The sequence below is a fragment of the Pagrus pagrus genome (assembly GCF_965226575.1).
Source record: "Pagrus pagrus genome assembly, chromosome: 16".
Taxonomy (NCBI): Eukaryota; Metazoa; Chordata; class Actinopteri; order Spariformes; family Sparidae; genus Pagrus; species Pagrus pagrus.
Genome location: NC_140200.1, coordinates 16371599 through 16383860, shown reverse-complemented (window position 1 = coordinate 16383860; position 12262 = coordinate 16371599). Strand labels below are relative to the sequence as shown.

General features: G+C 41.5%; 1 protein-coding gene across 8 annotated transcripts in view; it reads right to left on the bottom strand.

The window, feature by feature from the left end:
• Positions 1-805: 805 nt before the first annotated feature.
• Positions 806-12262, bottom strand: part of lama2 (laminin, alpha 2) — a 210794-nt gene continuing 199337 nt past the window's right edge. For 7 of the 8 annotated variants that reach the window (XM_084377871.1, XM_084377875.1, XM_084377873.1 and 4 more), the window contains 11 exons: positions 10248-10334; positions 6647-6759; positions 5521-5614; positions 5067-5162; positions 4721-4801; positions 4501-4578; positions 4283-4361; positions 4030-4161; positions 3789-3919; positions 2306-2525; positions 806-2193 (listed from right to left, as the gene is read on the bottom strand). In XM_084377871.1, coding sequence (XP_084233997.1) covers positions 2033-2193; positions 2306-2525; positions 3789-3919; positions 4030-4161; positions 4283-4361; positions 4501-4578; positions 4721-4801; positions 5067-5162; positions 5521-5614; positions 6647-6759; positions 10248-10334 — 1272 coding nt within the window. In that variant the 3' untranslated portion in view covers positions 806-2032. The remainder of the gene's footprint in view (positions 2194-2305; positions 2526-3788; positions 3920-4029; positions 4162-4282; positions 4362-4500; positions 4579-4720; positions 4802-5066; positions 5163-5520; positions 5615-6646; positions 6760-10247; positions 10335-12262) is intronic. The other variant, XM_084377872.1, reaches the window with a different exon arrangement.

Genomic DNA, 12262 nt, shown 5'->3' with positions numbered 1-12262 from the left:
CGTTGATTACAAATCCATCAAACAGGTACATTTTCACTCTTTGCAATCACATACCGCCACCTAGTGCATTTTGAGTGAAAGTGCTGGTAGTATAGGTAAAGTGTATGAGAAAACACAGTCATGGGTCATTTCTGAAAGTGCTTGAATTAATGTTTTGTGCAAGAATTGAAATTGTAGTTAGTAAATAGTTAGAAGTGTTCACACATGGAGCTGGTTCTCGCTGAATAAAATCTGTGTTTTAACATGATCTTACCTTGATCCTCAAATTTAACAGTTTTGTGTCCTTGAATTTAACAGAACCTCACCTGGAAAGTCACTAAACAGTCTGAATTTGATTTTGAAGAGGGTGTGGGCACCCTGCTGAATGTGGTCTTATACTCATTGTTATTAGACAATATGAAAATCACCTTGAAACTTATTTAGCACATCCAGTTGTGAAGATCTAATCCCCTCACACACAGCTCTCCGGCAGCTTTAGGTGGATGCAGTCTCTGTTGGTGGTTGTGCCACTCTGTCAGTACGGGTGACCTGCAGCAGCACCACCTGGTGGAGCTTCGGGAAAAGGCAACATCAGGGCTTTTTCCAAGTTTCTTTTAAAAGTTGATCTTAACTTTATCAGTGATGAATCTTAACCCTTAAGGCTAAAATCAAGCAAAAATGTAACTAAGAATCTCAGTCAGTCCCATCCAGAAACAATTTGTGGGGTTCTGACACATCCTCATGGATCAGGAGTATATGTCCACAAATGTATTTCATGATTGGCCATCATCACATTCAGCAGTTGAAAGAAGGACAGGACAATCTGTGTGATGCGATTAAGAGTATATTTCAGAAACAGCTGCTGAAGTATTTTCAGCCACACCATGCAGAACATACACTGCAATTACTGTCCCGCAGAAACCTTGTACCTTCAACTCAGTATCTCAGCATTGCTGAAAAGTAACACAAGCTGCAGCTTGTGAGAAAATGTCCTGTTATACTAATCAAATCAATTGATCAAGTGTGGAATGTTAAAGGAATATTGCACCCATAAAGATGCTCTCACCCTCATGTTTGTTGAAGCATCAGTGAAGTTATCACTTCAGCTGCATTATTGACAGGTTTAGTTTCTATTTTCTACAATTTTGCTACTTGTACTCAAGTCAGGTGAGTTAATCAAGTAGACTCTACGTGTAATTGCTTAGATAATTAGGTAATGAAATAAATACTTGACATGTGGACTGAGGGTTTTCTGGCTTTAGAGGCTTCAGATGTAAAACTGTCATTTTTAGAAGTCTAAAACCGGATTGTTAGCAACTTCTGTTGTTGTACAGAAGGCTGAAATGAAGTTCCACTTCATCCGTGGTTTTTGTGTGCAACGGTAATGACAATACACTAATAACTATGCCTTATGACAAAAGGAAACATCGGTGGAGACGTGAATTAAGACTGTCTCAACCAATGCAGGGAACAAGGTTTATGAAGGACAAAGGTAAACAATTCACGCAAAAATATGACTTGTCATTTTTCACACTTTTCCAGAAAGGTTTGTGTAAAAAAAAAAAGGTTAAATAAAATAATTCTAAGTCTGCAAGAGGAACTGAAAAACAAAGCTGCTTTAATATTCACATAATCACACATATTCTGCAAATATAATTAATACTGTGAGCACCTGTAACCACAGCACAGGTCTTAATACTAACGTCTTCCTTCACGTAAGACACTTGGAGGCCTCGATCTGCAGCCATGAAAAGTTTATTGACCAGAGCCTTACGATGCACATAACATCAAGTGTTTTGTCCTCTTAAGACTGCACCAGGTAACTTTGCATGTTATTTGTCGCCTCAAACACACAAGACACAGACGTTCCCATATGTCTTCTGTTCAAAAGATCGCTTTTTTAGTAGTCATTTAATCACAGGTAGTCCGAGTCAGTGACACACCTGTCCGCAAACTTAATTTCAACAAATGGGATGACTTTACATTAGTTTGGTTTTGTGATTAAGGCACACGGAATCTGATTATTGTTATACAAACTACAAAAAGGGAAGCTCTAGGCAGCTACAGCGGGACAGGAGAGGGGCTGGACTCCTTTAATCTCTAGAGCCTTGTTGAAGTGCACATCCATGGTCTTAGAAGCTTTGGTGATCTTCAGGTTCTTAATGCAACCTCTGAAGGAGGTGCTGGTAGAGACAGCTGCCTGACGAACTACATCTGAGAGAGAAATAAAACGACGACATCTCACTGCAGAGTTACATACAACATGCAGTAACATAACACAGTAGGATAAGCATTTTATTGTGTGTGTGTTATAATGTAGTCGTACCAGGATATCCTCCGACGTAGATGGGGTCGTTTGTGTCACATGTGTTGGAGCGTGCGTTCGGACTCTGTGCCTTGCTCTGCTTCCCGTCGACCACCAGCTCCAACCGGTGGCGAAACTTGTTGGCGGTGACGGAGTGCCACTGGCCGTCGCAGAAGCCCTGCCCCTCAGGAAGGTGCTCCGCTGTGATTCGTCCAGCTCCATTGTCAACATTGAAGAGCAGCTAGTGGGAGGGGAAGGAATAAAATAAAGATATTTTTATACTATTTATGTATCCGTTTTGTTGTGTCACCTATATACTAATGCTACTGTATATGCATAGTACAACTTTCAAAATAGATTAAAGGAATAGTTTGACATTTAGGAAGTAAGGTAAGTTTTTTGACAGAGATTCAGAGCAACGAAGTTCCACTTTTGTAACAGTCTCTTAACTTTAAAGGGGTAGTTCAGGTCTTTTGATGTGGGGTTGTATGAGGTACTTATCTCTAGTCAGTGTATTTCCAATATTAGATGACCGTCAGCTCTCCCCGTGTGGAGAAGCAGTGAGAAGAACCGACAGGAAGCAGAGCATTGTACTGCTAAACAGCACCAACAGCAAGACTTATTGAAGGCACACTTCAAAAATATATATCTGTTTAAGTGTACATTATATTTTGAACATTTTTTGGCACCTTACATTGCCGTCAGACTGCCCTTTCCTTTGGCACTACATTCCCTCAACCTTACAACGTCCAGTTTCTTACGCACACGTGCAGCTGTGTCTGCTAAATTACTCTGCAGACCAGCTTTAGGGTCAGACTTTCAGCAGCTGTTTCAGGTAATGTAAAGCACCAACAATGCTCAAAATACAGTGTTTGTACACGCACATATATATATTTTTTAGGTGGCTACAATACGTCTTCTGTCGGTCCTGTTTAGCAGTACAATGCTCTGCTTCTCCACACAGGAGGAGAGCTGACGGTCATCTACTGCAGGTGATACACTGACTATACTCTAGATACTACCTCCTACAACCCAACATCTAAAGACCTGAACTATCACTTTAAGGCTATAGCCAGCAGCTGTTTAGCTTAGCTTAGCACCAAGAGTTGGAATTGGGCGAAACTGCCAGCCTAGCTCGCTCCAAACAAACTAAAATCTGCTCTCCAGCATCTCTAAAGTTTTTGAATGAACAGGTTTTACTATATCTCTTTGTTTAGTCCGTACGAAAGGGCAAATATGACCATATGAACTGCCATTTTTCAGTGGGTGGTAGACAAGTCCCTCTAAAGTGGCTAAATTGTTGTTTTATACATTTTAGTTTTTGTCTGGATTGAACAAATGGGATATGATGAGCTAATTAGTTAGAGGATTTAGCTGCTTGTGCTCAATTATTTAACAGACAGACATGAAAGTGGTAATGAGCTCTTCATCTAACTCGCCAATTGAAAGTGAATATTTATATTTCCCAAGATGTTGAACTATTTCTTCAGTCACTGTATTGTACCTTGCCCTGGACGATCTCTATTCCCAGTCCATCGTTGGCTTGGTTACTGATGGCCATTAGCACTCCATTGGTTCTGCTGGTTCTGAACTCCAATGCTATCGACACATCGAGACCCACTCTGTAAGAAGCAACTAGACACAGAGATAGAGAGAGATTATTGTTTACACACAGAACAAGAGAAAGAAATAACAAAGTCTGAAAATCTACAGCAATCAAGTGGCTTATCGGCGTCTCATCTCACCCGCTTTCAGGAAGCCAGTGCCGTCAAAATAGGTGCCCGTCTCCGTAGCGACAAAACATCTCCCTACCATGTGAGTGGACGCGGGCGTGGCCATGTTCAGTTTGAAGTCCTCGACGACAGACTCAGAGCGACCTAGGCAAAGAGGAGAGGGGAAAGGAATCATCGACTGGACGCAAATATCTTAACACCAACCTTGTAACAAATATTAAAGATAAACAACAAAATTATAGTTAAAATGATAAAAATACAATACCTGTGGTGGCTGATTTAGTGCTTACAGGACCTCCGACCATCTTAAGGTTACGGATACATCCGTTAATACTGTAGAGAATCTAGAAACAGAAGAATGATCAGTTTAATCTGACAAAATCATTCAGTAAGTACTGATCAGTCAACAAGCATTGTCACTGTTTATGTCTAACTGTTAATTATGTCGACTGACACACTTTCAGAGATGTGTGTGTGTTTTACCGGTCCTATTCTCTTGGTAGTGTAGTTCTTTGGTAATCCACCAACATACACCACTCCAACCACGTCCAACAGGTCAGCCTGGGAAGAAGAAGATAACGTATTAATGCAACAATAAAACAAAAATTAAAAACTCCAACAGTTGAGTTTATTCCTGGATCATTTGTCTTCGTCAGCCATGCCACTACGTGTATGTGCAGTTATATAGGAGAAAATGACGTACCTTCTTTGGACTGATCATCGGTTTACTGTATAGTCCGTCGACTAAAATTACACTTCTCTGCTTGTTACGATTCAAACGGATCTGAGAGGAAAAACAAAAAAGGGAAAAGAAAGGAGATGAATAAACAAAAAAAATTTTAAAAAGCAAAAAAATTAAATGTAAAGAAAAGATGAATGTCGCCTTCATGTGCTCTCACTTGAAATATAGATTAAGTATTAACTGTAACCGAGGGGTTAATTCTTCTAGAGAGAAGGGACCTTCTGTGACAAATGAGGCACAAGGACCTAATATTCTGAACTAATAGAGAATCTGCCAACGAGCATGAATGAAGAATTAACTGTCCTACCTTGTGCCAGTTCCCATCATTGATGGAGAAGGGGACGCAGCCGGATATGTTTCCATGACCGAGATCATAACCCAGACAAACCTGTCCATCCTTGATCTGCAGGAAGAGAGAGACGGAGCGTTAATATTCCCTGTGTGAAACAGACAAACAAATTCAGCTTCTGTATAGTCTCTGCACACAGAGAGGCTGGATGTGAAAAGATGGGGAATATGAGATGTTAAAATCCACCTCTTATCAGTCTCTGCTAAAGCAGGTGTAACTTCTGCTGTTGTTCTACACTTTGAGACACTTTTGCAGAACATATATTCAGATGCTTCATTCCATAATAATAAATAGGCACCAATGATCTAATGTAAACTGTGCTGATGCTTATTAGACTGCTTTGAAGATCACTGGGACAAACGGGGAGAATAATTAAACGTATAGAGTGACAGTCAGAGCAGTAGATGGATACCTGTATGGAAACAAAGTCGGCATGGTTGATTCTTGCCATGTAGAGAACGAGACCGGACTCCTCCTTCGTCCTCAGGTCAAGCTCCAATACTAGCCTGAGGCAGAAACACACATCTTAGATTACAAGATAACAGTAGATTTGCTGTAACCCAGGTATTACATCATGTTTCATTTTTATCAAAGTACTGAAAAAATACTGGAATCTGACACGTGAAACACTTTCCTGCAACAGTTATAACATGTTTCCTACAAATGGATGCACTTAATGCAATATATATCAGCTGTTTATTTAAAGGCCTGAAAATCTCCTTTCACGTAAAAAACACTGATTGTGCACATGTGTACTTTCATAACCAAAAATATACAAATGATTTGAGATGAAAGACAGATCAGCACATCAAATAGCTCCCATAAAATAACTCTTATTAGCACAAGGTCCTTCCTCAGGAGCAGTCCTTGTGCTTAAACGACCCACAGCAGCTTAATAAAAACACTTAAACTGGAGCTTTTCGGAGCGCTGATCGCTCTTTTTCAACTCAAAACATTGTGTTCCAGGACCAATACTGTTTGCTACTGGGATGTTTGGGTGTCTTTTTTTTTACATATGTTTTTCCAGCACTGACAGATGCATACGATAATGAAAGATACATTTGATTTAGGCAGCAGGATACCCTAGTGATTAGAAAAGATGTCCCAGACTCATCCCCAAAACAGCAAAAGTCTTTGTTGTGTTTCTACTATTACATCAATTAAGCCCCTGAAATGTACATGAATTGTTGCCTTGTCTGTAGAATTAATGGAAGTATATCTGTGTAAAATGTATTACTTTATCTTTTTTTTTTTTGTTGGTGTCAGTTTGTGAAATTTTACAGGAGGAGATTTATTTCCCCCCTCATGTGTGAAACCGAATGAAAAAAATTACTAACAGAATAATCTTTATAAGTTCCTTAATTTTTTTTTCATCTGTGAAAATCACACACGTGTGTTATGTATTAAACCAAGTGTGAAAAACAAAAAAATCAGATTTCTGGTCATGTTTTTTCAAATCATCTACATGTTTTACAAGCAGCATTGCATCAATACCACAGAATAAAACAATAAGGTGATCATTTATCCTGAATACGTACCTCTCTCTGACTTTGGTGTCATCAAAAGTGAAGGTCATGTGGCTGTTCCTGCTCAGTCCAAACTGATGGGCCTCCTCCAACGCGGTCGGGGCCACAGCTGAAGCACATGAATCCTGAAGATTGGACAGAACTTGTCAGCTACTCTGACAGGGTATCACAACTCTGCTCCTGTTGCCTCTTGTCAGCAGGAACTTTAACACTCGAGCAGAACGCATGACAGTCACTGTAACAGTGTTTCTGATGGGTGATGTGAGCTCAGTGTCAGCACCCAATACTGATACTGGATCTAATCAGTCCCAACTCTACAAATTACCATACTTAATATTTCAGATGGTCCCAGCAAGTTGCAGCATCTGGCCCATTAAAATCTGTTTAATTGCTTCATCTTTCATCAGTTTCTTTCTTCTTCATCACCTCAGAGCAGTTACTGCCAAGGTGGATTTGGCTGACACGGTTTTGAAATCAGCGGACCCTCCCACCGCTTGATTCTCATGAACCATTTCTTTTCATCTGAGCCAAACATCACATGCTGCGGACTGATTTTCATTTGATATGGGGTTCACTTTGGCAGCAGGGTAAACACAGTGTTATTTCTGTGCCCCGTGTCATTTTACAGGGTGCAGTTCAGCCAGTGACCAGAAGGTGTCAGTGTTGTAATACAAGTAAAGGCATCTTATGATTTTTCTTTTGTACCTTCTCCTGCGGTTTTCTTTGCTCTTCTAGCTCTTCTTTATTCCTCCTCACCCTCCTCAAGTCTTTCTCTCTTCTCTTCTTTCATTTCTACCTCCTGTCCTCTGTTTTGTTACTACTTTCCTTTCCTCATTATCTGACTTTCACACATTTTTCTAATTTCTTTCCACCTAACCTCTCATTACTTCCTCTCCAACTCCTCTTTCTTCATCTTCTCTTCTCCATCCTCTCTTCTCTTCCTCTTTATCTCCCATCAGCTCAACTTTCTGTTGCTCTTCTTCACTTCAAATCATATCTCCTCTCTGCCTCTTGTCTTCCTCTTCTATCGGTTTTTATTCTCCAATGTCCTCCTCCCTTCTCTAGTCTCTCCTCTACTACTGTTCTTCTCTTTGGGATTTTATCACTCCTCTATCCCTATTTTCACAAGGCTCATCTCCACTGGTTTTAATTCCCTTTTCTACCCACCTTTATCCCTTTTCTTTCTTCCATCTCTTCCTGCTGCCTTCCCCCACAGTCTTACCCTGTTCCTTCCAGCTCCTCTTACCTCTCCTGTGTTTCCTCATGCTGTATCCTCCCCATTCGACCTCCTCCACCTCTCCTTGTCTAGTAGTTCTCTCCTATTGTCCTCCACTCCAATCTGTGTCACTTTCTTCTCCTGTTCTTTAGGCCCTCTACTCTTATTCTCTCCTTTCGTTAACCCTAATTTTCTCTTTCCACCTCACTGTATCTCCTCCTCATCTTCCCTTCATCCTTTTCATCCTTTTCTTCTCTTCTTACAACCTTGCCTCCTCCTCTTCTTCATTTCCTTTCCCTACCACTCAACTTATCTCTTTTCCTCACCTTTCATATCTTGTCCTTATATCTCCTTCGCCACTCCTACTCCATCTGCACTTCTTTCCTCACCTGTTCATACACTTTCATCTTTCCTTTCCTTCTTTTTTTCTCTTCCTTTCTTCAAATCTCTTCAACCCATCACCTCCTCCTCCTCTGAGTACATCTCCTGTTAAGTAACAAAGCTGCTTTGCCATACCTCCAGTGTCACTATGAGACAAAGTTAGAGAGAGAGGGAGAGCATCTGAGACGATTGGGCGTCGGTGTGTGTATGTGTGTCTTAATCTCCCCTCTCCTCTTGTTCTCTTTCAAGTGAAGACATTCCCCACACCGTGACCTTGCTTTGTTGCGGCTGACACTCACCTCTTATCGCGCTCCGTCCTCATATCCGCTCCTCCTCCTCAACCTCCCTCTTTCTTTTCCCTCCTTTCCTATCTAACAAAAGCGAGATGTCACTTGCTCAGAAGCTCTTTCCTTCCCTCTCCTTTCATTCCTCGCCCGCTTCCTCTCCTCCGTCTTTCCATTAAGCCAACAAAAGGCGGCCGCCGCTCTGTTCAGAAAGACTCTCCCTTTCTTCTCCTCCTCTTCCTCCATGGCTGCACCTTTTCTCTCCGCTCACATCTCTCCGCTCTCCGTCTTCTATCCTCTTTCAACCTCCTCCTCTCCTTCAATCCCTCTCTCTCATCCCCTGTGCGTCTTTCCATTAAGCTAACAATAAGAAGACGGTCTCCCATTCAGAATGGCTGGTCTTTGGTTGGAGGTCACGCCAATAGAATCAGAAGTCATTTAGTCGGGATTTTGTTTAAATGTGTGTGTGCGCAAGTGAAGACGAGCTGTGTGGGTATGCGCGTGTTGTAAGAGTAGCCACCACTCTGGAGAGATCAGACGTCTCCGTTCTGCTCGTTGTAGGTTTCAGAGAAGCTTCTCTTTTGGCCTCTGGTAACAATTAGCTTAAGCCACAAATGTTCGGCTCAACTCATGATCCATTTAAAGGCAGTGCAATGTTCCTGAAGCAAATGTCATCCCTCAGTAGATTGCTTGAAAGTGTTTCAAACATAGCTCTTGAAACTTTGAAAGCTTTTTTCAGGTGAAGAAGCTTCACACCTGCACCAAGAGTCTAGGGAGACAGACATGTCTGAGCCATTTCTACCTCTCTGGTAAGTACATCACAAACTTCAAACTAACCACCTGAAAAGAAATAGCTATAATGTGAGTCATCAACTCGGTGGCTTTCGTCATATGATACTCCTACGGTGAGAGTATCATATGATGGAGGCTAGTCCTTCGCTCAATAACTAATGTCAAGGGCTCCCGGGCACAGCACTTACAGTAACCCACAACTGCTGAAGTAGAGCTGGACAGTGGCCACCTGCCGCTGCACAAGGCACTCAGTGCAGATGTGAAGTAGGTAGTAGACCTTGTAAAGCTTTACTCTACTTTCTTTCTTTGGGTGATAATAGGTTAAGATAGGAAATCACTAAGTCAATCAAATCAATAAGAAAACACCTTAAATTGGAGACAAGAGTAACTTATGTCCCACAAAAGCGACATTAGGCTCAATAAATTATGAACATTCTGTGCATGCGCAACTAGTATTTGAAAATAAGAATGAAAATTGTAATCAGGTTTGCCACCTTTAAAGTTCAATGCCCTTTAACCAACAATCTAGATTGCAAAAAGACATGAAAGTAAGAGAGGGAAGTCAAAAAAAATGTCTGAGTGATTGATGTTCATGAGCTTGACATTTTCAAGCTGTGCCTTCAGATCACTGGTGTTACCTTGTGTGACGTGAGAGCCATCTAAACATACAAAGACTTGTTTTTGGACACTCGATGTCCTTCAGTGTCCAGACACACCAAACCGACATCAACGCACATGCGGCTAAGCTCGTACATTCAGCGCCTGCGTAAGAGGAAATACCTCTCCGTACCACCGGATGGCGACAGGCTGTAGTCATAATTCAAAAAGGGAAACCAGACTGCAATCTAGCTGATGTTGCCACTTCTAATCAAGAATATGAGGGTGGAGATCCTTTACAGCGTATCAAAGTGTATGTGAGTGTGTGTGTGTGTGTTTGTACCATGTCCGGAATGGGCTCTTGCTTAGCAGTGGGCGGGGCTTCAGCAGCGGTAGGGGTGGCAGCAGGTGCAGCAGGGGGCGTGGCCTCCTGCAGGTCAGCAGTTGGGGAGTGGGAGGAAGGGGATTAGTGGGAGCGATAGAGTTTATGACAAGCACACAACTGTCCGATCAGCTACACGCAGGCTATGATGTCATAAACACGAAAGGTCAAAGAGGTTAATGAAGCAACAGAGGAATGCTTAGACAAATATGTAAGGCCATTTTTTAAATCAAAAACTGCTGTTTTGCAGCTGAGAATCTACCCTGTGTTATACTTTGTTCACATTGAATTCCCTTACAACTGAGGGAAATTAGGGAGCTGTGATTTAAAAGGCTAATTAGAGGCAGTTGTCACATCATCAATCAGAACAGCAAGTATAGAAGAACTGAAAAACACCGAATCTCACTTTCCTGAGGTTCACTGTAAGGTGCCCCTTTCAGAGCCTCGCCAACCTCTAAATTGGTGCTCACAACAGTCTGAAGAGTCAGAAGAAGAGAATATGAAGTGACAGATAAAGAAGCCTCTTTACTCGAGCACATGCTGAGACTGTTGTTTACTGTCAGCTGCGATTCAACTTGTGATTACGTCTCCGCTCTGACAATATCCTTTTACCGTTGATGAAAAATGCATGTTGCAACCTGTGCGCTGAGCTCCGTCACATGGTGAGCACAACATGACACGTCTATTAAAAGACAAACCTGCTGACTACTCCGCTGACGATGGAAAACATATATCCATCTCTACAAATCGGTCATTGCATCAGAAGAACTTCGAATTGTGTAATTACCAAGTTTGTGTCATGATTCAGCCTTTTGTAAAGACCAAACAAATGCACGCTGTAGACAAAGGCCAGTGGAACAAAAAGCTAATTAAGGGAGACTTTCATTCTCTATACTCTGCATTTAGTAACGCTGGTGGAGTTAATGGGGCACTATGTAGTTTTGGAGAGGAATTTCAACATTTACAATATTACTAATATTACAAACTGAGAAAAATAACAATAACCGGAACACAGGGTCTGCCAAATATAAACAAAGTAAAACAGTATGAAATTGTGTTGTCCTTTAAGGTCAGTTTGTTTATTCAGTCATGAAGACAAAGAGTTTATTTATTTAGTTTGTTTAGGCCTAATAAAAAAAAATCAGTCAATGAAGATATTTCTCTTCTGATTAAGGTCGTGACCTCTGAAGACACAAACCTTTTCAAAAATATCTTCCATTATCCTCTTACAGTAAATCTGGTGAGGCATTTGCTTGTATATTGCAATTTGTTCCGGCCATAATGGACTCAACAGGATCAACATGAACAAAACACCCAGTAAACAAAACAGATATCATAAAGATAATTACCGCAGAGCGTCTGTGAAAATGTAGATGGGAACTCGCATGCTGCAGTTTACTGTATATCATAAAACAGATGAACTTACAGCTCCATAGAGCAACAAACCAGAGAGAGTTATATCTGAGCTGGCATAGCTCTTTGGCTCTGTGCTTCATGATCAATGGCCTTTTAGAGGTGTAGTTTAGCCGGTAACTGGGTAACTGATAAACTATGACTGCTGTAAGGCTTGTAATACATTACAATCGGGAAATATATTGCGATGCTAAGAGTATGACGTGAATGACTCATTGCCGACCAGGCTCTTAGCATCGCGGCTAAATGTTAGCTGAAAGTGTTTTGGCTCCTGCGGGCTCATAAAGCATATATGGCATGCACAGTTAGCGTAGCGTAGCGCCGCAGCTCCGCACTGCATGACAGCTTGCCAAGAGGTGGAGTTTAGTGGCTCAAGGCTAAAGGGACTATAAAGAAGAGTTAATGGGCTGTACAACTGCTGTGTGATGAAGCGCTAAGCTAACACGGCGAGGCCATGGCTGCATTTCATCAGAGAGAAGTAGGTGTGTGTTGGTGCGCGTGTATGTGTGAGTAACAGTTACAAAATAAAAGAAAATGGAGGAGTAGAGCGTGTATGCATATTG